Genomic DNA, 23,893 nt, shown 5'->3' with positions numbered 1-23,893 from the left:
GCTGTAATGTGCTGCTGTAATAGCCTGGATTGAATATATGATAATATGACTGCAAGTACCTGTTTACTGTGCTGTTCTATATAGTATTTCATGAAACATAATTACCTGTTACACTCTATCATATATATTCATACAAACTAGACATACTGGAGGGCATTAGGAAGTTTTTGTGAACAAGTATCTGAAGTCTCTTGTAGGTTGAGCCATGCAGTTTAAATTTGTACTCCTTTTGTAAAAAAATATCTAATTTGTACATAATTCATCTTATCATTTAGCCTCTGAAGAGTTAATAAGAGTGACATAGCTATTGTACTGAGTGGTCACCTTGCATACAGTTGGATAGATGTTTGAATATCCATCAGCCTGTCAATTTGCCACAAAACGGCTTTCTTCTTTACCTGACAATTTTATCCAAAGCAATTTATGACTGAATACAACTTGAGCAATTGGGGTCTAAGGACCTTGCTCAGGGGCAACTTGCCAGAGGTGGTGCTTGAACCAGCAACATTCTGATTACAAGTCAACAAGCTTAACCTGAGATACCACTGCCCAATTACTGTTAAGATATTGCATTCCTGTAACTGTTATTTTGAATAATATTGACACATCAATAACACTTCAAACTAAAGTTGTGAAGTATTGTGTGAAGTTTCTTTGTGAGTGAATTAAGTGAGAGAAAGCATATGTATATGTAAAGACTGTTATAAGTTTATATATATATATATATATATATATATATATATATATATATATATATATATATATATATATATAAAAACTTATAACAGTCTTTACATATACATAAGCTTTCTCTCACTTAAAAGCCAAATCTCAGTTTGATTTTGTGTGTGTGAGTGAGAGAGAGAGATAGAGAGACAGACAGACAGACAGACTGTGTTTAGGTAAGCACTGAAGTGTGGGTGGGTGTGTGCAAGTGTGAGTGGGAACCCTAGAAGTAGGGGTTTATGTGTATGTCACTGCGTATGTTGGTGAGTTTTTGGTGCTGATAAAAAGCTAAGAACAGTACTGTGCTGCGCTAAACTCTGCACTGATTGTATGATACTATGACTACTAATAGTGCAAGCCTTGTGAATGTTTCAAATGTACAAACTGGCATGTTCAGACCATAATCCTCTGAATTTGACATCAATGCACAACATTGTTGTCATTACATGTATGTCTGTAAATTTCAGTGTGGATGTGAACTACTTTTCTTTAAGTTTTTAAACATAAGGCCTGTGAATAAGTGCAAAATAGGTAATTGTGCACTGTAGAGGCTCTCGATGTCATAACTGGTTCAATCTCTGCAGGCCGCATCAGTCCATAATTACATGTGTGTCTGTAGAATTGTGTTTATGTGACATACATTTACTCACTTCTGTCCATTTAGGTATTTAAAAACAAGGCCTGTGTGTCATGAGTGACCACTCCCTAGCATCATATTGTCTTGGTTACCCTGTCTCATGTCTTTGTTTTGTGGTTCCATTCCTGTTCCGTTTTCACCACCTCTCATGTGTTTTACCTGTGTCTTGTTTAGTACTCATTTGCCCTTGGTTTTAATCCCTGTGTTTATGCAGTCTCAGGGCTGGTTATTGTGAATCCATGTCACTGTAGTGTTTGCTGCTTATATTTGTCTGTGCAGACCTTTGTAAGTCTTCTCCTTGGCTTGTGTAACTTGTTTTCATTTTTGTAACCTGCTTCCCTTCTTTGTCATCGTTTTAATTCCTTTTAATTAATATATTGTCGTGATCTACGTATTGGGTCCATGACCCTGGACTGTTCTAATGATTATGATTCTTAATTTGCTGATAATAAATCTTGTTCTTCTCCACGCATGTCCGCCTCCTAACCGCTCACCGTTACACTGTAATTAAAGGCAAAGTAGGTAATTGTGCCCTGTATATGTCAGAAGTTTCTCAAACCTTTCAGGCAAGATCAATATACGTATGTCTGTAAATTTCTGTGTTGATGTGAACTACATTTCCTGACATTTGCTCATTTAGGGATTTAAATAGAAGGTGCACAATTATATGCAAAGTAGGTAATTGTGCACTATAGAGCCTCCAGATGTCATACGTGGCTGAAACAACATTAGATGTTACACGTATGTCTGTAAATGTGTTGATGTGACATGCTGTTCCTGGCTTCTGCCCATTTAGGTATGAACACACAGGGCTTACGATTATTAGCTAAATGGGTAATTCAGCACTGTAGAGCCTCCTGGCAATGGATTTGCCTCACACTTTGCAATTTTCCTCAGAATGGTAGTGTGGGGAAAAAACAAACAAACAAACAAAATTTATATATATAAAATAAACATTTTTTCCCCATTCTGGTCACATCACAGACAAACTATGAAAGCATTTCATTGATATGGCCCCAATGGTACCCATTTGATCAATATGTTGCAGCCACAGTCAAAAAGTAAATTTTTTTTTGATAATTGAAACTAAATAATTATTAGTTTCAGACTCTAAGGATTATTTCAAGACCTGATTTGATGTGATTGAATGAAAATCCTAGGACTAGTTTGAAAAGAGCAAATTTTATATTATTAACGAATGTGAAAAAACTAAACATTTTTGGACACCACTTGCAATTACAAAGTTGTTTGGACTCCTGCAAAGATTAATTTGAGTCCAAGTTTGTGTTGCCAAGTGAAACTATGTAGGAGAGACACTGGATTTTCTAGTATAGCAGCCCCCCCGTGGCCAAATCCCTTGAAACTTGACTATGTCTTAAAGAACGCATACATGACCACAACATTCAAGTTTCATGTGGATTGACCAAAGCTATGCCTGCAAAATGAATATTGAAAGCTGATTGGCCGATGGCATCCGCCATTTTGGAGATATACTATCCCTGTTGTAGGTCCTGCTGTTTACATGCATGCTGATGTGTACCAAGTTTCACATGAAGATGAAAAATCATAAAAGCATTATACAATTTGTGCTTGTTAATTTGTTAAATTGAGAATATTTTTTCCTCTGAAAACCAACTAAAAAATAAATCACAACTTAGTAAAATGGCATTGTTTTGTGAATGCGTGTCGAAAGAACAAACACACCCCAAGACACTGCATCTGGTTTAAAAACCTTCTCAGTAATTCTATTTCTGTATTAATGTACAACCGTCGAAAATTACAGCATTTTAAATCTTTTTTTCCTTTTTAAAATGATCTAACTATCAACAGCCATTTCCAGAAAAAAAAAAAAAAAAAAAAAAAAATCAATGGTAGGAAGAAAGACAGATTGAAAGAAAAACAGCGTGATTACAGGGGTAGAAAGAGAGAGGATCAGGAGGAAGAGCGCACGACTGTTTCAGAGGAGTGTTTTAACTGTGTGGGTGTGTGCGTGCGCGCAAATGCACATGGTGAGCTGAAACATGGGTGCGAGAATGTGCTATGGTACAATCGCGATATTCTGAACCCCTGCAGGTGGGAGAGAAGGTGACTGAAAGTGAGCAATGGGAAGAGATGGGCAAAAAACAAGAGAACACATAATAGCAGGTGGCAGTATGTTTGGCAGAGAGAGAGAGAGAGAGAGAGAGAGCGAGCGATTTAAGAATTATGTATGAAAAATTTCACTAAGCAGAAATCAAAAAAAGGGAGAGGACTAAGGATCTTTGGAGCGAGGCAATGGAGAGAGGGGGCAGAGGTATGGAGGGATGAGAGAAGACAAGGAGAAGATAAACTGCTTCTGTTAGCTCAGACGTTCAGGTGTCGTGGAAGTCCTTTAGCAATGTGCGCCTCCGTTGCTCAGCAATGTGCATCTGGTTCTCCAAATCCTGAATGGGAGAGATCATGTAAGAATGTTAACCAACTACATAGGACATGAAAGCAGATATGATTATGACAGCTAAAAAGCAGAAGTAAGAGACATGAAACATCACACCAGAATCTGTAACTTGGTTTGTGACTCAGCGGTGCACATGGATGTCGTAGGCGACATCCTTATGTACTGTCAACTGATTACTCACACAAAGCACCTGGCTCTCCAAACACTATTTGGAGTACACAACCGAGAGCAAGATGCTCTGTACACAGGCTAAACACTACCACAATTAATGCCAGTTAGTGCTTGTTCAAGATACTGTAAATTCTCCTACAATTAATGGAGTGTTTTACTAACGTTTTCAGTGGATCCCAGATTAAAATAAAGAAATAAAAAGCTCATTACTAAGGATTAAAGTGTACCCAATCTTTCACCCCAACCAGTGTGTGTGTGCGCGCACACATACACAACATGGGAAGGAAGCCGCATGACAGAGCAACCAATACCTCTGTAAGCAACATGAGAAGCACAGTGAGCATGGTCTCCCCCTATTGTGGTCTCCCCAGAGTGAGCGTGGTCTCCCCCTATTGTGGTCTCCCCAAAGTGAGCGTGGTCTCCCCCTATTGTGGTCTCCCCAGAGTGAGCGTGGTCTCCCCCTATTGTGGTCTCCCCAGAGTGAGCGTGGTCTCCCCCTATTGTGGTCTCTCCAGAGTGAGCGTGGTCTCCTCCTATTGTGGTCTCCCCAGAGTGAGCGTGGTCTCCTCCTATTGTGGTCTCCCCAGAGTGAGCGTGGTCTCCTCCTATTGTGGTCTCCCCAGAGTGAGCGTGGTCTCCCCCCCACTGTACTACATCCATGGCAGGCTGCGCCTCTCACCCCTCGATCGGTGGCGTTGAGCTCTCCCTCTCCTCTCTCGTAGCTGTCTGCCCTCTCCACCTTCCACGACAAGTTCTCGATCTCAGCTTCTAGCTGAGCCTGCTGATACTCAAACTGCGTAGGAAGGGGGAGGGGTGTTTACCGAAAAAACAAATGTCATCAGCATCATGCGGAACAGTCCTTCATTTGAGGATCTTAATGCTATGATGTTTTTGGGAAATGGGGTCCAGAAGAGTACCGACAACAGAAGTGTACTCACCAGTTTTTTGCGGGGTCCAGACTCCATGTAGTAGGCATAGGGGTATGTGTACTGCAGTGTGTAGCGACACTAAGGAGATAGAAGCGCAAACACTTATATTGAGCTCACATACATAAATGGAACTAAATGTGCATGTGGACACAAACATGAATGCAGCAAGGCCATTATGTGTAAATAAAACGTACTGATTATTTTTCACTTTGGTACAGTTCACCCTATTTTCTTGGTGTTAATATGCATACATAACCATGTGTGGGTCTACATGTGTCTACATATGTGCTGTACATTTTACAGAGATATTGTGTGTGTGTGTACCTTGGCCAGTAGCTTGGCAGCATTCTGCATGTACTGCCAGTCAATCCAGGTGCCCAGGTTATTCATGACCCTCTCCTGGATCTTCTCCTGGATGCGCTGGTATGTCTGAGCCTCCAGCTGCAAACTCTTGTTGTGGTTCTCCCACTGAGTGTGTGCATGTTTACACACACACACACACACACACACACACACACACACACACAGAGTTACTCTATATTCAGTGATTTCTCGCAGAGTCAGCCAACCTGATTGACTGTAATCAATCAACACCAGATAACAGTCGTGATTCTGTATGGACGTGTGTGGACCACAGATGTCCTGGCCCTCTCTGAAGCCATCACAGGTCCACCCCCACACGAGACATACAGCTATCTGCAAAGCTGTGCTATAGTGTTTTGTGTGTGTGTGTGTGTGTGTGTGTGTGTGTGTATCTAGGGACATGTGACTGCATGTAGGCCAGTGTGTGGCAGAGAGGTAGACAGATCCATCAGCGTATCCCTCTCTGAAGGGTTATGTAAGCCTAAGAAACAGTGAGTTTCCTCTCTTAAATGGGTGGGTTTCATCTTCCTTTCTGGGCATGCCTGAGAATGTCTGGGAATGTACTAAATTCCCAGACCAGGCTCTCCAAGAGAAAAAGGTTTTTTTTGCAGATCAACAGTGTGTGTCTGCCATTCTTTTGAAGTATAGAAAACATTTTAAGGACCTCTCTTAAATCTGTGTGTATGCATGTCTTACCCTCTCAAAGTAGAAGAGGTATTTTTTCAGGGCCTCTCTAGCCTGAGCCTGTTGGCTCTGGTTGACGATATCTGGATTCTCTTTGTAGCGACTGCACTCATAGTACTCGCTACCGTGAGTCTTCCAATCTCCCAAACACATCCAGCAGAAATCTACACACACACAGAGACACACACACAGACAAACACACATGCACTTCAAAGCTATAACACTGGCCATGTATATCAGGAACTGTTGTACTTTAAGTAATCCTGCATGCACATCACTGAAGTCTTACCGTGTTTACACTTGGAGCATTGCTGCACATAGAGAGACAAACGAAAGAGACAAACAGCTTTAGATCATAAACTCCATTAAATTCATTAGATTCTTTTTAAAAAGCTAGCAGACAAGCTATATTGCACTTGGAGCCGCTACTTTGGTCTTTTCAAAACTCCTGGTGCCATTTTGGTCCAGTGAAATAAAGCCAGCGCCATGCTGTGCCCATCTTCCCTAATCTCCCACATACAGCAACATATAAGCAGAATTAAAACAGTGCAAGTACATAAAAATCTAGAGCTTGGGGCCTCTAGGGTTTACGCTGCGATCTATTCCTCCAATACCATCATCTCTATGATCCAACAGAAATGCACATGCACACACATCTGGTGACTGGGTGAGCAGAACTTGGGACAGCTGTGAAGCGCACTACGCACCACTATGAACCACGCAAGCTTGAATTCACCTGCAGTGCACACCACTCACCATGTGATTACAGCCTCCGTTCTTCTCAATGCAGATATTGCACTTGGGACACTGCAGGTCATTAGAGGGGTTGGGGTGGGGGGGTTGCAAGACAGAGAGAGAACGAATATTAGCAAGTTAATTTCAACTTCAGGGTCTACAAACGGTGTTGCTGTCACATCAACAGAATGTGTGCGCCCATGTGCCCACAGAGGGTGTGTGTGTGTGTGTGTGTCTGTGTGTGTGTGAGAGAGAGTATGGTGTGCATGCACAAAGGCGTGTTCATACTCACGTCTTTAGTGTGTGCACTGATGTAGTTGGCCGTCTCTGAATCATCCGCACATTTAGTGAGCCATTTGCGGATGGTAGCGCAGTCTGTGGGGGCGTGATACATCTGTCTGCATTTAAAACTAGAGAGAGAGAGGGCGCGTGCGCTCATTTATACTAATAAACAGCCTAAAATGGTTTAAAATCATCCACATGTATATGTAAATGATTATAAAATTAAGTGTGTATGTAGCATGAGTGATATTGTAAACAGATATACAAAGAAAGGTCATTTAAAATACTATCCACTGAAAATAAAATTAAAGGCTCAATGGTGCTTTACATGTATATAAAAAAAACACATTGTCTTTGTTATCGCCACCATAATGTATATTAGCACCACCAAATATGGATTCAAACCTCTGCCCAGTAAGGCAGTGTTTTTCCATGCCAGCTAAGCAAATGACCGTACTCAGATACAACAGTTTTACACACACACACACACACACACACACACAACGTATGGTGTGTAGCCTGGGAAGAGCTAAAATATCTGTACATGTGGGATGCTTTTGGTTTGAAGCAGCTGTTTGCATGTTGACCATGTGGGATTAGAGTGTGTGTGTGTGTATGCGTGCAGGGGAGTGCAAGTGTCGGTACCAGAATACTTCACCACAACGGCTGCACTGAACTCTGCGTGCCCTTGGCTCCTGCACCTTTATGACTATGGGACAATCTGCACCAGGACACAACTGCATCTGAAAATGACTCTACACACACACAGAGAGAAATACAATCACAGAAAGCACATTATGATCAGATCCCCATGGTATCTCTAAAAACACACAAGCGCGCGCGTACTACCTCCACGTAGTCCCTGAAGAGGTAGCGTCTGTATTTGTCCTTCAGGTCTTCACTGGGCAGCAGGGGCAGAACAAAGTCCTCTGGTGTCTGGAGAGAACAATCCTGCGCCATACAGGAGATTCCTACACACATGGACACACACCATTTTAATGGTTAGGAGCTAGTGCCTTAAAAGATTTTAAATGGTTCTTTAAAAGTATATCATGTAACCTATGAACTCCAAAATAATGACAGGACACACAAACATAGAAAGAATAGTGCAAGAATTTCTGTGACTCTCCCACACAAATTCACACACAGGTTCTCTATCAAATGGACATGTCTATTAACTCCATCAAGCATGTGTTCACTCACCCACTCCTATACCATCTTTGACAAGCACAGTACAGTGCTGCTCCCAGCAGGACTTGCAGAAGGAGTGCTGACATGGTAGGGACAGCAATGCGTCCCTCCGGACAAACTGCAGACATACACCACACTGCAACGGCGCCCCGCCCTGCACACACACACACACACGCGCACACACACACACACACACACACACACACACCCCAGTTCACACTTACATAGACAGCATAGTATTAACCAGCAAAAAAATGTGGGGGGGAAAAACAAAACAAAAACAAAACAACATTTTTAGCCTCTTAAAAAGCACCAGCTGTCTCCTACAGAAACAATCATGCAGTTTGTAAAGCATGAAAGTAAACTCAGTGAGAGGTAAGAAAGCCACATGGGGGGGGACTCACAGTGAGTGATCGGCAGGTACTTAGAGGCTGAACCTGGGACTCGCAAAGCAACTGAGAAGAGTTGGACTTATACCTGCACGCACGCACGCACACAGACACACACATTCACTATGAAAATGAAGACAGCTCTGCCTAATGCTTATTCATTGTGTGTCAGTGTGTCTATAAACTTAACAAGCTTTTAATCATTGTGTTTGCAGGTGTAAACATATATCTTACCTGTCCAGTATTTGTGACACTTGCCAGTGAAAATGTACAAGGATCAGTTTGGCTACAGCTGGTAATACCTGGAGAAACCAAGACAGTGAGCAAGAGCAAGAATGTGTGTGAGAGAGAGAGAGAGAGAGAGAGAGTGTGAAAGATCACAGTATTACTTCACTGCTCATACTTGGTAGTGAACCGGACCAGTTTATGAGAGAAATCATATTAATGACTCTAAACAAGGTCTTATATATGTTTATAGTTATTTTAAGCCTTCTAATAAAAATCTAATAAAAGAAAAGAAATTAAAGTAATCATAACAGAATAGTACCCTAAATAGCACTTGGAGGCGCCATTTGTTTCTGACAGAGTGAAAAAGGGGAGGTGAGTGTAGGGTGGGATGAATGGGAGCGCGTTCCCGGCACGCGAGCTTTAGGCCTGGGCAGCATCCCCTGTCCCCCTGCATGGTGCCACTGACAGGTTTAAACACACAGACCCTCCCCTGGGTCTGGGCACAGCCCTGTTGCGCAGCAGATGCCAGCACAGCCATGACATTCCAACCCACTGTCAGAGTGACCCCAAGCTCATGTGGCAGGCTACGATGGCACACACCTTTCTCACGGAAATTCCCATCTCTCACACACAAACACACATACACACGTGTAAACCCACAGACCTTCAGGGTGCTGGCTACATGGTTGACCTCCTCCGTCAGCACTCTCTGGCTTTCTCTATAGGTCAGACATGTGAACTGGTATTCTTCCGGGTCAAAGGCGTCGGCTTCCTGTTGTTCCACGTCGCTCTCCACTCCTATGTAATAGTCGGGAATGTCTCCCTGATCATCTTCCTCTGCCCCTTCGTCCTCCTCTTCTCCAAAATCGTCCTCGTTACTGTCGGAAGCTTGGCTACTCATGTCCACAGACATAGCCTTCAGGGCCTAGCGTCTTGCACACTCACCGCTGCTCTCCACTGATAAGCGGCCTCTAGCGCTGCCACTGTGCGCCCCACACCGGACCGCGTCTCCCAGGGGCCTTTGCAGTGCTTAGCAGCAGCGGAAGAAGCAGAAGAAGTCACACTCCCCGTCACTCATGAGGAACCAGACAGAGGGATGAGCTGAGAGAGAAGAAAAGCTATGAAAGAGGCAAGAAAAGCAAGAGGGAGCAAAAATGAGAAAGTTAGCATTATTGTTCAAATGTGGGTTCATTTGTTGCCTTTGTCAGACAGCTACAACACATGACTAAAGTTAGCAAAATTTCAACTTGAATGAAGAATGGGTGCCTTAGTAATGTGGGTATCAATTCTAATTATGCCCGCTCATCTAAAGTTATGCCCTCTATGTACACAATTTGCACAGTATCACTACTTTCTTAATCAAGGTCCTCGTTTTGGCTGATACGTGGAACGTCCAGCTCTGGGTGTTTATATCTCTGTGTGGGGTCATTGACATCAGTAATCCACAGCTGCTGGTCAAGGAGCCAGTGTCTTATCTACAAAAATAAATGTCTTGCATACTTCACACTAGGTTTATATGCACTCTTTTGAAGGCAGTAGGTTATTGTTTCTTTGTAACGGTACTTGTTAGAACAATCACCGAGCGTCTCTCTGCTTAACAAACCCATACAAACACTTGCTGGATAGCGTGCAGGCATAACATCTTATTGCTGGGTTTTAACGGATTACTCGATGTTTTGCGGCAAAGGGATCATCAGAAAGATCAATTTATGTTAGTTTACGTCAGAACAAAGCTTCGCGGTCTAGCTGATACCATGCATGCCGTATCTCTACTCACGGAATCCTGCTGAATCAGACTCAATATACATACATGGCATTTCGGAGCCCTTGCGCCAACACTAGCTCAACCGGTTTTTCCCCCGCAGATAGATCGCCAACAAGCTCACACAGACGCCGGTGTCTGTCGTGGTCCGCATTCCGCTTATTACTATTAATAGATAACGGCACAGTGTGACACAGATAATATCGCAAATAGCTCGGTTAGAGATTACACTTCAAATCCGGCTGGGCGGGGGAGGGACTAAGATTGCAGACTCATGGTACCAACTCGCTGGTTCGGTGTGTTTCTACTAACCCAGCTACACGGTCGGGGTTGGTGTCTGGCTGATCGAACATGTTCAGCTGACTAGCTTACAGCTAGCTCAGCTCGTCGATGCGCAGGTCTCCAGACCCCACCAAAAGCACAAGCGTAAATATAGAAAATTCATATCGACTCGGTAGAATTGTGACAAATCATCATCATCCAAAAAAAAGCAATCACAAATTACTTTTTTTGTGCAGTTGTTTTCCCCCATTTGTGAGTTCAATGTTCGTGGTGTGAAAAAATAAACCCCCGGAGACGGAGACAGCCGCCGCCTCGCACTTCAGTCCGGGGATTCGCATGTAAACAAGGCCATTTCGGTACTGGCGATAAAGTCACGGATCAGACGACTTAAAGTCCACCGTCTCCCTAAAGATGCCGACTTTACTTACCTACCAAGATGTGTCGGGTAACCCCTCGACCTTTGCTTGGGGAAAGACAGCCAGGTGTAGAAACGATCCCGTTCGGCTAACCAAGTCGTTGTACAGAGGAAGATAGGAAACACAAGGGGGGGGGGGGGGGGGTGTCCGTGCGCTGCGTCACTTCCGGGTCCCGCGACCGAGCGCTCCGTGTCGGAGAGTGAATGTGATATTTTCTGCACAACTGCGGTCATAAGTTGGAGGATTAACTGTAGAAAAACTGTCACAACAAGACCTGTTACTGCCTACGCGGGTGCGGCCGCCTTCACCTGATATGTGTTCAGAATTCATAAATGCACGCATGACAGACTACGCCAAGATTTAGGAACAGTAACCCTATGTATAAAGGCTTTTTAATTACATACATATTATTATTTAAAGCATACGTGTAACCATACAAATGAGCGAAAAATACGAAAACAGAATTAAACATTGTTTATCTAATACATTCCTTGCACGCAAGCTCTTAGGCAACTGACTATTGTTCCTTTGCGCCACTAACCACTATGTCACGTTGTGACTATGTTCACAAACGTATTACAGTATTACGTAACCTATACTCCTCAAAATCTTATCTGTTTTCCTTATAACATGGGTTTCCGGAAATATTCCCCATGATCAGGACAAGTCGAATCCGTCACGCTTGTAAAAACAATTTCCTTGTAATTGACTTGCGATCTAAAGCACATCTGTACATGAATCCTATCCTTAAACCTAACCCAGCCATCAGGTAGTCCTGTATTGCAAATATGGAAAAGAACGTAGCTTCATAGATATTAAATACTTACAAAGCGGGTTTTTATTTATTGCTCTCTAAATTATTTTACTCCTCCGCGTCTTATTTTTGATAAACACAGCACGTTAATCTATAGATTCTGCACAAGAATTATAAGCATCCATGCATACTACTGGAAAAAAGGTGATACTTGGCTTCACTAACACTGCGTGTCCTTATAATAAAATGGCTTCTACACTAGCATTCCTGTAATTTCTGTCTTTCATTTTTACCTGGTTTGCCAAAAAGATCTTCCCTGTTATAACTGATGCTTATTCAAAAAAACTTTATCATAGAGCACACGGGTAAAAAGTCTTACTAAGGATGAGGTTGGGCATTCAAAGCTTTTACAAGTTCTAATTGTAATTATTGAGTTTAATATATAAAAGTACATAAAACTATTATGTTCTACTTTTTAGTGTGATGGTCTTTGGTATGAGCTTCACATTCCAAAAAGCATCTTTCTGTTACGAGGAAAATCTTGCATCAGTGCTCTATAAATGCTGGTGTTTTGATATCTTTGGGGTTAACAAAGCTAATTAACTTGCACACAGTGCTCACTGCATTCAATTTTCATAGACATTGTAGTAATCCATCTGAGTAAGGTCTATAGATTGAGAGGTGAAGAATCACAATCAATTACATAACTTGTTTATTCATATTTTTCTAATAAATGTATTCTTTAAAAATAACTTTGATACAAAAGGTTTATCAAACTTTTCACAATGTTTTCCTGCCTTTCATATCCTAATGAACCTGAATCCTAGATCAACATTTTAATACAAAAAGATTTTTACAGGCTGAGTGTGTGCAGTGTGTTAAAGACTTACCATTTATACAATGCATTTTTTCAAAAGATTATATGTCACTTTGATCACAAGTATATTTTGCAACAAAAGTAAAAAGAAAACGAAAGACATACTGAGAAACGAATAAACCAATCAGAGGAGGACAACTATGCTACAGGGAATTTTCTTTTGGAAACTGAATAATGAATCTTACTTAATGGCACCACATATTACAATGTGTCCAAAAAGTACTGGTCCCTGACAAGCCATGAGTTCTGGGCAGTCAAACTGCTCAATAGTTACTGTCACTGCACTGGCATCCATGGCGTTACCGGAGGTTCACACCTACACTTGTGCTGCCATGTGACATGCAGCAGTCAAAAACACACAAGAGCAAAAGCTCCTTAAAGCTGAAAACGTTAAATGGCAGAGACGAAAACAGAACGCCCAGCCTTTTCGCTTATGCTGGTAAGCTGTTCAAAGACAATAAGTGTTCAGTGCTTTCACCCGGCGTCACGAGCAGGGAAGGTATGCATTTCAAACGCTGACACTCTGCCTCCACTGTTCACACAACTCAGGTGACAAACCCTCCCATGGAGAAAGTGTTATGCTAAGAGAGGAAGAGAAGATGGAGATGCCGAGGAGACGGGAGGACAAGAATGCTCACGTTCACACACTTTTTTCAAAAGGGAAGAGATGTTTCTGCTGGCCACGTTCTTCTTTGTTACTCAGGGATGTCACTGTCTCCCCTGCCTTCAGCTCCTGTTGCCTGTTCTGGGGCCAAGAAGCAGCCAGAGTGGGTGGAGCATCCTGAGCTCCGCCTTCCTCCTCTTCTCCTGATGATAATCCTCCCACTCTGCCTTCATCTTGCTGTCCAAGTTCCACCCCCTTTGTGAGACCCCGTTGCCCGTAGCGACGCTGTAGTCGCTCTTTGATCAGCAGGCCTTTCACAAGCAGTGTCCAGTTAGCTACTGCTCGCTTCTCACGCTTCTGTTTCAACATTTAAAAACAAACAACATGAACAGAAAAATCTATTGAAAGAACGTTAATCAATTAGCATGAAGAAAGAAGTGCCCTCTGTTTCTAATTTTCCATTCTTTAGTTAAATAACATTAACCTTTTAAACATCAAATCCTATACAGGTTTTACTGAGTAGACATGGGCTCCTTGGAGCAAATGCACATTTGTAAGATGGGTCACAATAAAATCTTAGTGCTCTGTGTTAAAATAATCCCAATGGTCTTTGGGTGTTTTGCCATTTAGCTTTCATGAAAGATGTGTTTGTCCAATGTTTGTGAAGAAAGTTACAGAATGGGCCAATTACTCTTTCATCTGCCTGAAACCCAACTCACTGACTCTAATGGACACGGACACACACACGGACACACACACACGGACCTCTTGCTCCTTTTTCTGCTGTATCTCTTGTTCATTTTCCCAGGCCGCTTTCAGAATGTCTTCATGCTCCTCACACACAATGTAGCCATCAGTGCTGGAACACATTAATGAGACAAATTAGACAATCTCCAAACACACAAGTGCCACAAAGGAAATCAGTCATACACTCAAATGCTTACATGTCAAAGCATTTTAATTTATTTTTGCCCACTGTCACACATGCATTCAGACACAAATACACTTACACAGCATGCGAGTATCCTCCATGGAAATCAAAGCCCGTTACCGCGGCAGCACAGTCCAGGTCGAGTTTGCGAGCCACTCTGTGTAGGTTGGGCAAACACAGGTGCACACACCCCACGGGCACCATACATGGCTTAAACATGTACACGTTTCCAAACTCATTACGTGGAATCTGCAAAACACCCCCACACAACAATACAAACTCACACGAACAACTTGAGCAATAGTGCAACCATTTCCCAGAACTAGTACATGCTAGGCACACACCCCCACACCCCCACACACACCCACCTTGCCGTCTATGGCTAGAGGTGGCTGGTATTCCTCGGTCTGCCAGCGGCCATACAGGGCCAGGTCATTCTCATCCTTCTGCTCCGACATCTGCCTGGCTTTTCGTGAGCGGTTGGAAAAGCCCTTCACCATCTGACCCATGAGAGGGTGCACATGTCATCATTTCAGCCAGACATGAAACTGGAAGCATTTTAAAACATGTATGTTACCGTTCTCTGCTTATTATCAATTGACAATGAAGAGAAATATTAATTTTTACTAATACTTTTAATAATATGTAATTTGAACAAAAATATATTTATATAGAACTTTTAAAAAATTAAATGAATAGTTGAGCCAAAAATCAGATTTACATTATTTTCCCCTTATCCCAAACATAGTCAATCATGTACATCAAGACATGTTTGGTGTCCAAAATTAGTTCTTTTTACACTGGAGCTACAAGTAAGTGAAACTTACATCCACCACTGAGTGTTATACAAACTGCATCTAGAAATCATTACGTGCATGACCCCAACCACAACATTTAGACATCCATCATCTTGACTTATCAGTTACACTTATGTTATGGTTTTGAACCAGTATAAACAACCAACTTAACAAGCATGTATTAACCCTAAACGTAGAGTACAACTGAGTATGGCTGTGCGATATAATTCAAAATTTAAATTGGAATATTTTTGTAGATGACAATATTCAGTATGCAACGCTATTTTTCACTAATTCTAATTTACTCAATATGTCATTACTCAAAGAAGTTATATCTAAATTGTCTTTTCAGAGTACCAACTTTAAATGATATAAACAAAAATAAACAATAAATAACTCAGAATAAACATCAACACAAAGACCTATCTGGCTGTGCATAGATAGTGTAGGAGTACGTGCTTTAACTACTTTTAAGTAGATTTCTCATTAAGTGATGAACACTTAAAAATAAACAATTTTCAAGTACGTGCTTTAAAGCTATAATGAACCCGGACAGATGAGCCATGGCAAGTACAAACATGACTACAAATTCCATGAAATAAGCACAAGTCTGTCAACTGCTTCTGGCTTTACAGAAGCTCTTCTGAAGGTGTGATAAATACCCTTATTTCAGAGGGCAAGCTAGTAGCCTGTATGCAGAGATATTTCTCTGTAAGCTGGCTCAGTGTTGGAAAGATTGGCTTGTGCCCATGACAGTGGGTTTGTTTCACTGTCAATCCCAGCTGCTTACAGGCATTCTGAAAGCTCAACTTTTCTAAAGCTGCTAAATTTTCTCTAAGTGACTAAGTTGATGAAGATGTTGAGAATAAGGTGATGATAACGTTGGCCTATTAAAGATGCTACAAAGCCTTTGCTTCACTTTTGTTTTTGGTATCTTCTTCAGCTGTTGGTTGGAAGTAGTTTCACAGCTAAGCCAGGCTGGGGGCTGGCCTTACCGGTGTGGAGAGCCACCATCTCAAAGACAACAGTGTTTGAGCTCTTCAGCTGTCCGTTGGGTGATACAAGAGCTTTTGCTCATTGAACCACAAAAGCAGCAATGTCCACTAGTAGGCCCTAGTAGGCTGGATAACTGCCTTCTGTGATCCTCACCCGTAGTGACGGAAAGGCAAATCTTTCTGTGCTGCTTTAAAATCTCATCTTTTTTTTCCCAGGGGCAAAACGTAACATAATTCTCATGCATACACCCAATGGCACATCCAGTGTGTGGATCTCTGATGCTTCTCTCTAAAATCCTGCTCTCCCTTACCCTCACATGTCAACCCCCCCCCCCACACACAGCCACCCACCCACACATCTTACTGATTGCAAGATGCAGCTGGTGGCCAAATCACTGTAGTCTCCCCCTGGTTGTTCAGTTCAATGGCTTTAATTACATTAGCAGCATTGTTTGTGGTAATGCAAATGTGTCATATCATCTAATTTCCACATTTTAGGCATATCTCTGTGCAATTGTTCCTGCTGTATGATCATCTAGGGCATAGTTTGTCTGAAAACAGGTGCTCTTCATCTCCCAGTTGTCAATAAAATTAACCATTAGGTTCATGTATGGTCACATGGTACAAGTAGTCCACAGATCAGATGTAGTTGAAAAATATCTTATGTTCTGAAGCTCATTCAAAATATTCTCACCTTGTTGTACAGGTTGGGCAGCACTTTTTCATCAGTGTTTTCAACTGCGCCGGTCAGATCCACTGTTTTCATTGGTTTCTTAAATCTTTCTTTTTCTATGACTGTATCTTTGGATCGATGGTATTACATGGTTACTTCCATCCATTTAGGGCTCATCTTTTCACACAGTATGCAAGGAGAGAATGCTGCTACCAGCATGGTTGGTTTTTAGAGATGTGTGTTTAGTGACATCTTGTGAAGAAGTATCACAGAGTTTAATACACTGCTGCGTAAAGTGTTTTGTTTTTAAGTGGCTGAATAGTCATGCCATGTTGCTGGTCCTATTTCCCTTTGGCAAAGCTTGCAGTTTTTCCTTCTCTTTCCTTTCTCTGATCCCGATCCAATTCCAAAGCACATATGTGGCATTCACACCTTTTTTGAGGATCACAATCTCTGACAACACTACACATTTTCTCCTTCTTAGCCATTGTTATTACCTGAAAATTAAGTAGGTGATCCCAGGTATAATGAGGAGTGATGTTATAGGCTGCCATCTCAAAGTTTTTGCTGTGTCTCAAATGAAAATATTGCGATAGTTTCCTTTTTGAACAATGCATAAGAATATATAATTCATATAGTCGATATATTGCCCAGGTCAAATTGAGATGTTTTGGAGATCCTCCCACCTTATAAGGTTCCTCCCCAAGTCGAACGGTGCGTGCTTCCTTTAACCAGGTGTCCTTGGAGTGCAACGTGTGGACACAATCCCTGAAAACACAAAACAATTCAAACGCACACACACATGTATGCACACACGTGCGCGCACACAGACGACTGCTCAGAGCTGCTTGTCAACTCACTAGCTCTCCTGCTACTTTTAGTCTGCCATAGTCCAGGGCTTCCATCACTTTGACACATCACCATCATTAAAGTGTGGGTGCGAGAAGGTGATCAGTCACTCTACCGGGAGTAGACAGGTTCGCCCCGGCAGTAGCCCAGCGTGGCAGCGCTGCGTGGGTAAATGACCTCGTACTTCAGCAAGTGCCTCTCCAGCACATACAGAGGGTGATTCTTATACTCCGATATCGCCGTCGGAAATGGCTTATCCAGCAGCTTGTCCTGCATCTGCGGTGGAGGAATAGACAGGTGGAGTTTGCGGAAAAGGGAGGAAACACATGATGGATAATATGATATGCCACGGCTCTCGAGCAGTAGAAAGTGAAAGTGTGTGTGTACACACACATGTAGGAGGAAGCGTGTAAGCTTTTCTGCTTGCATCTGTGCCTTTACCTCTTTGTCTTCTTGTTGTTTTCTTTCAGAATCCGGACATTCATAGAATTCTAAAGTCTCCTCCCACCACTCGGAGTCGATGCGGCGTCTACGTGACAACGTGAGCCACGTGGGGTCGTATCTGCTGCTCAGGTCCTTTAGGTAACCATCTCCGTCCACGCCCACTACGTAAGTAACGGGCTGGCTTGCCCGATTGGTGCATTGCAGCGGCTTCCCCACCCCTTGATTAACATCAACACACACCCACTTCTTGGCCCCTACAAGGTACACCTCTATCCATTCATCGTCCCCTTTTCCCTCCCTTCTCTTCCCTCTCTCCTTTCTAGTTTCCTGCTCCCCCTCTTCCTTATCCTTCTCTTCTCTGGTTGTTTTTTTTTGGTTGCCACTTAATCGTTGTGGAACCCGAACTTTGCCCTTTCGCTTAGCCTTTGAATTCTTGCTTGACTTCTTAACCCCGCCTTCTGATTCATCACTCTCATCCTCACCGGACAGCCGAAACTCCTCCCCTTCGCTAGGCCCCTCCCCCTCGCTGCTTTCTTCTTTATAGGACACTTTTGAAGCGACGCTCCTCCTTTTGTTGTTTTTCGGCCTTTGCCCGCCCATATCTTCCCCTCCCTGCTCTTTCTTTTTCTGTCTCTTTCCTCCCCTTTCCGTCTTCCCCTCAGAGCTGGCAGATGATGGGCGTTTGGACCCAGGGGAGACTTTGGGTTCTGTTGGCTTTTCATCAGGCTTGTCAGACTTGTCTTGAGCAGGAGGGCTGATAGAGGTCTGCGCTTTGTCCTGCCAAAGAAACGCACTCCATCAATAACCATCAGTAACCATCAGTAACATTCATACTCCTTTGATATCAGTCTCAGCCACTCGCGCAATCCCAGTACAGCCATCCTGAAGCTTGCACTGAAACTCACAATCTTGGTTTACTGTTTCAGAATTGCAGGCCCAGGACTGGGGCTGGCCGCAGTTAAGAAATGAACTGCTCCACATTTCATCAGCTCAGCCTGGCTATGTGACAGAAGGAAAATCAACAGCTCTGTCTGCGATACCAGACCAGCGTCACTGGGAGTCATGTAGTAGACGCTTGCATGTTTTGAGATCACTTCATGCACGCATGCTCAGACAACCCCACAGGAACCTACCTTCTTAGTCAGTGGTTTGAGGGGGAGGGGCTGTAAAGATAGCACCAATCGGCACAAGAGTCTCAGCGACCGCAGCACAAGCAGGAACACCTGGAGAAAAATCAGGTCCCACTCATCACTCCTCACTGGGTGAGCTCTACATGTAAAATACAGTTACACTAATGAGTCAAAAGCTCACGTATGTCATCTCCTGGTGATCTCGCACAGACAGACTTCCCAAACGCCTCTCCAGCACTTCCCGCAATTCCATGCCCCGGTCCTCAGGGAGGGTGTGGTTTAGCGTAAACGTCACCTGAAACCTAAAAGGCCAGGCGAGAGCCAACGAGATGTGTTAGTGCAGAGACACGCAGACATCTCAACACAGTGGGCATATGTTAGGCATATGTTGTGACATAGCTATGTTAAGTGGGAGACGGCTTCGTTTTCCCACATTCCCGTCTTTTCCTGTCTTCCCCCCCCTCTTTCTCACCACTTCAGAAGACCCTCCAGGAAGCCTGTATTGATTCGTTCGGCAACGACCGTGGTGAAGTGCACAGGCACTAAGGACAGGGTGATGGCCAACAGCTCAGGCTCACAGCAGAGGCGGTTGCGGAACAGTCCACTGGCCAGTAGACATAGCAGGTGAACCTGCATGACAAGGCAATGGCAGTATAACGACAAATGCCAAGCCAACCAGAGGCACAAATGAAGCAAAAATCAGCAACTGATAATGTCAACCGATAACGCCCAGAGCAACAAAAATGCCAGCCAGATATGCCAATAGTCTGTCAAAGATTGTGCCTACAGAAATACATACGCACATGCTCGCTCGCGCGTGCACACACACACACACACACCTTATGTGTATCTTCTACCAGCTCCTTGTTAAAACGTTTCATCATTCGGCGCAGGTAAGTCTCAAATTCTGCTTGCCTCTTCTCCCTGGACACAGTCACCATGGTATTATGACTTATTGTGGCTGACAGTTTGACAATTAATATCTTTTGCATAAAAAAAAAAAGAAAAAAAGTCTCTCTATTTTTAGTTGATTTGCACCCAACCTTTAGTTATACCATGAAAAACGCACATAAAGCTGCACCTTACATAACCTGAACTCAGTTCAGAACAATAACAATAAAGTGATGACATTAATTCAAATAAGGATACACCCCATTAATAAACCCTGCCCAACACTGGTATTTTCGCACTCACTCATTCACTCACACACACACTCACTTCCGCTGTCTCTTGTGCATGGCCTCAGCTGTCTCAATCTCGATCTGCACAGGCTGGGAGGAAACTGTAGGTTCCAGCTCTGTGCTCCCTGGCCCTAACGGTGCTGCCAGCTCTGTGAAGCACATACACTCTCTTAGACCGATCCTGACTCACAAAAATACTCACATTCCTTCTCAGTCACAAGAATGCACGCACACGTGCGCGCACACACCCACTCACCTTCTACTTCCTCCCATTCCTCATCATCATCACTCTCCTCGCTCTCATTATTCTTCTTTTCTTCTTTGTCTTCTTCCATCTCATCATCCACCCCTGTGCTCTCTGGAAATGTCTCACCAACATCCTCACTGATGTCACTCTTGCTATCAGCTTCTTCCTTCAACAGCCCGCTGATCTGGAAGTATTTGCTCGTCTTCCTTTCTGATGCATCGTCGGCTTTTTTGGATGTTCGACATCTGGATTTGGCATTCCGGCCAACATGTTTTCTTCCTTTGCCATTTTCTGAGGAAAAACACATAATATATAAAAATGCATGTTATTTATTCCAAGCATATACACAGAGCCTAATTTCTTCAGTGTTTGCTTTCACAACAATCTATATGCACTACAAAAAGTGAGTGAACAGCCATACACACCGTCCAGGTAACAGATCACACAGGACACACGCCTAAGATCACTTTACCACAGTGGAAGCGAGTTTCAGTGCTCCAGTTATTGACGATCCATAAGAGCACTCATGCAAGCGCGCACCTGCCTACTGCAACTGCTGCATACAACAAACATAACTGCCCAACATGCAACCAAAGGTTAACTAACTACAAGTAAACAGAACCTCGTTCTGTCCGTTTTTTTCATAGTAACCCAGTAACCCAGCAGGTTATCAAAGTTACCTATCTGGCTATATTACTCAGAATTTGACTTCCATAACTGCAGAAGCCAGTTCGAGCGTGAGCTACGAGGGAAAACGAGGACTATAAGATCTCGTTAGAGTGTCAGGAGATCCTAGTTATCTTATCTACCTTTGATCTTCGGCCTTTGGGGATCGGCTTGGCTTTTCTTCGCACCTTGCTTCGGTTTCTTTGTCTTGCCCTTGTTTGCGACAGCATCTGCTGTGTCTTTATGTTTAGCCATGCTGCTTCGCGAACGGGCAGCTGCAGAAGAGCGGGTTTGGGGGTACACCAGCTAGCTAACGTTACATGTGCAGCTATATATTTATTTTGATGCCCACACTGCATTTATTCAACATGAGACCATCTATCGTTCCATAACACAGAACGTGCAGATACCGTGGCAAGATGCACGTAAACGTCACATCCACTTCCTTCCCACCTCAAACGACACCCAGATGCAGGAAGCTGTTTTGACCGCTAGAGGGCAATCTTGTGCAAGGTCGGCGTGCTCCCAGTGGTATAATGTATGGGACGTCTGCCCTCAGTAAAAGCCTACAAAATTCGGATATCAGTATCATTTGAAAAACGTAAAAATCTGATTATCAGGATGAAATAGACACCTGCTCAGTTTTTATGTTTGATTAATAGGCACGTTTTCCATAGCTTAAATTATGCCTGTTTACATTTCACTACTCCAGCCGTTGTTTTGCATCACAACAGTGTGGCTTTAGGCTGGTCTATGAAATACAGTTGCGGCCACCACAGTATAACGAATGCATATTCCAAATGAAGACGCTAAGGCTGGCTTGTCAAGAGCTTATTCAGGTCTTTGAAATGATTGAATCAAGCATGGCACTGATTAATAGTTCACCAGTGTAGGCAGCTGAGAAAGTAATCTGATGTGTATTTTGATTTTTATATTAAGTGAAAGGTGAGTGAGTGTGTGTGTGTGTGTGTGTGTGTGTGTGTGTGTGCACGTATCTGTCAGTGTCTTAAATGTCAAAGTGTCAGTAGTGCATGTCTCCGAATTTTTGTGAGAATATACGTGTGTAGGGTGGGAGAGGGGGACTTCAAAGTACACACGCACACATATAGCCATGGATTATTATATTACTTATGTATCTTAAGTAATATATATCTTAAGTAATATATAGGTGCACTGGGTTTAGTATTTGGGCAACCATTATATTTGTTGTTGCAATATTTTCATTTGCATGTTTTTTAGCTCAGGTATTCAAACCTACATTCATAATTCAAACTGAATTATAGATCAAGCAGTCCAAAGAAAATGGCATAGAATTTACATAACATTTGCATTTACTTGTGAATAAAATTTCTGGCCAATGGATTCAACACTGAATGATTGTATATATGCTGTCACTTTACTCATTTATTAAATTTATATTATTTTTTTATTAAATTATGTGAGAACATTTAAGCTTTTCTATATGTATCAAACCTCTGTGTTTTTAGAACACTATGCAGATGTGTGTGCACAAACATCCTTATAAACAAAAGTTTGTCTAATATGAATATTTGTCACTGCATGGTAAATACGTCACCAGTGTAAAAAAAATCATATGTGACCTATTTTTGACAACTGTTAAATGAACAGTATGGCAGAGTGATGCAGGATGTTATAAAAAAAAAAAATAGAACTAATAAACAGATGTGTGTTTGTGTGTGCTTGAGAAATTGAATACCTAGGTTGTGATATGACAACTGTTTTAGTCTAGGACTAAAGATTTATTTGGTATTTCTCTACACCTAAAAGCTTAGTCTCTGGTCACAAAATTAGTCCCAGAGCTGTTATCATTAGGCAGATGTTGTGACATAGCTATGTTAATTTGCCACACTGCATGTAAATGGAGTTATGTTAAAAGGTTTTGGAGATAGAGGCCCCCTCCAGCTCTGGTTTCATTTGTTGTCATTTACTTGCACCTACTGCCTCTTCCCTGTTTTTTGCTTCTAGGCGTCAGGAAGGTTCGGCCATTAAACTACAGCGAGATGCCTAGTGGGGTGTTACACCTCCTCCTCTTTCCTCACTCACTCTGTTACTTCAGTCTTGCCAAATCTATTTAATTTCAGGTGTATTATGTACTTGCGAATGATGTGGGAACAATAATGATAAAAGGATCATAAAAACATTATATAGATTGAATTAAGAAAATGGCAGGCTGGCAAATTTCAATAACGACATTCCCATATGGGCGGTATGGTTATGTGACAGGTTGCAAGCAAATAGGTACAGCTAATTAAAAAACAACAATGAAATGAGTAGAGCCTCCTGGAAAATCAAACAAACAAACAAATCCAGAGTAGACTTCATTCTTACTTTCCTGAATAAATAGTTTGTATGGAAGGCTCTAGTGCTGATTATTAAAACATAAAGAACAACATTTTAGGGCACTCTTATTTTGAAAAGTATTTTATTGTTTGGAAACAGTACAGTCAAAAACCCACTGACTGTAGCTTGCCATGGGCTACAACTAGATGCTTTGA

The 23,893-nt window shown here is 42.5% G+C and overlaps 2 protein-coding genes across 3 annotated transcripts; both read right to left on the bottom strand.

Annotated features, from left to right (window-relative positions):
- Positions 1-3,218: 3,218 nt before the first annotated feature.
- On the bottom strand, positions 3,219-11,362 carry arih2 (ariadne homolog 2 (Drosophila)). 2 transcript variants are annotated; one of them, XM_027007621.2, is made up of 15 exons: positions 11,242-11,362; positions 9,434-9,887; positions 8,776-8,843; positions 8,557-8,629; positions 8,165-8,306; positions 7,811-7,932; positions 7,607-7,716; positions 6,972-7,089; positions 6,701-6,751; positions 6,234-6,255; positions 5,957-6,108; positions 5,222-5,365; positions 4,907-4,975; positions 4,648-4,761; positions 3,219-3,786 (listed from the first exon to the last, which is right to left on the bottom strand). In XM_027007621.2, the coding sequence occupies exons 2-15, from the start codon at positions 9,680-9,682 to the stop codon at positions 3,715-3,717; spliced, it is 1,506 nt and encodes a 501-aa protein (XP_026863422.2). In that variant the 5' UTR covers positions 9,683-9,887; positions 11,242-11,362; the 3' UTR covers positions 3,219-3,714. The 2 variants fall into 2 exon arrangements, with proteins under 2 accessions (XP_026863422.2, XP_026863423.2); XM_027007622.2 differs by having other exon boundaries at positions 11,246-11,362.
- A 1,316-nt stretch (positions 11,363-12,678) lies between these two features.
- Positions 12,679-21,786, bottom strand: xpc (xeroderma pigmentosum, complementation group C). Its single transcript, XM_027007666.2, has 14 exons — positions 21,521-21,786; positions 20,721-21,002; positions 20,502-20,613; positions 20,123-20,207; positions 19,756-19,913; positions 19,465-19,585; positions 19,287-19,376; positions 18,151-18,930; positions 17,825-17,985; positions 17,547-17,628; positions 14,764-14,895; positions 14,475-14,644; positions 14,230-14,323; positions 12,679-13,821 (listed from the first exon to the last, which is right to left on the bottom strand). Exons 1-14 carry the CDS (start codon positions 21,630-21,632, stop codon positions 13,501-13,503), a joined length of 2,700 nt encoding a protein of 899 aa, XP_026863467.2. The 5' UTR covers positions 21,633-21,786; the 3' UTR covers positions 12,679-13,500.
- Positions 21,787-23,893: the final 2,107 nt, after the last annotated feature.

Source organism: Electrophorus electricus, chromosome 23 (assembly GCF_013358815.1).
Source record: "Electrophorus electricus isolate fEleEle1 chromosome 23, fEleEle1.pri, whole genome shotgun sequence".
Classification (NCBI taxonomy): Eukaryota; Metazoa; Chordata; class Actinopteri; order Gymnotiformes; family Gymnotidae; genus Electrophorus; species Electrophorus electricus.
Note: the sequence above shows the minus strand (reverse complement) of the source record. Positions and strands in the feature narration are given on the sequence as shown.

What these genes read in the sequence shown, in the direction of transcription:
- arih2 (XM_027007621.2), bottom strand. Translation starts at nt 9,682, where the DNA reads ATGTCTGTGGACATGAGTAGCCAAGCTTCCGACAGTAACGAGGACGAT. An exon ending in GTGTCACAAATACTGGACAG is followed by an intron (nt 8,630 to 8,775) that starts GTAAGATATATG and finishes GCGTGCGTGCAG; the next exon opens with GTATAAGTCCAACTCTTCTC. An exon ending in CTGCCAAGCTACTGGCCAAG is followed by an intron (nt 4,976 to 5,221) that starts GTACACACACAC and finishes CTATCTCCTTAG; the next exon opens with TGTCGCTACACACTGCAGTA.
- xpc (XM_027007666.2), bottom strand. Translation starts at nt 21,632, where the DNA reads ATGGCTAAACATAAAGACACAGCAGATGCTGTCGCAAACAAGGGCAAG. An exon ending in GGAATGGGAGGAAGTAGAAG is followed by an intron (nt 20,614 to 20,720) that starts GTGAGTGGGTGT and finishes TGTGCTTCACAG; the next exon opens with AGCTGGCAGCACCGTTAGGG. An exon ending in GGAGGATACTCGCATGCTGT is followed by an intron (nt 14,324 to 14,474) that starts GTAAGTGTATTT and finishes AATGTGTTCCAG; the next exon opens with CACTGATGGCTACATTGTGT.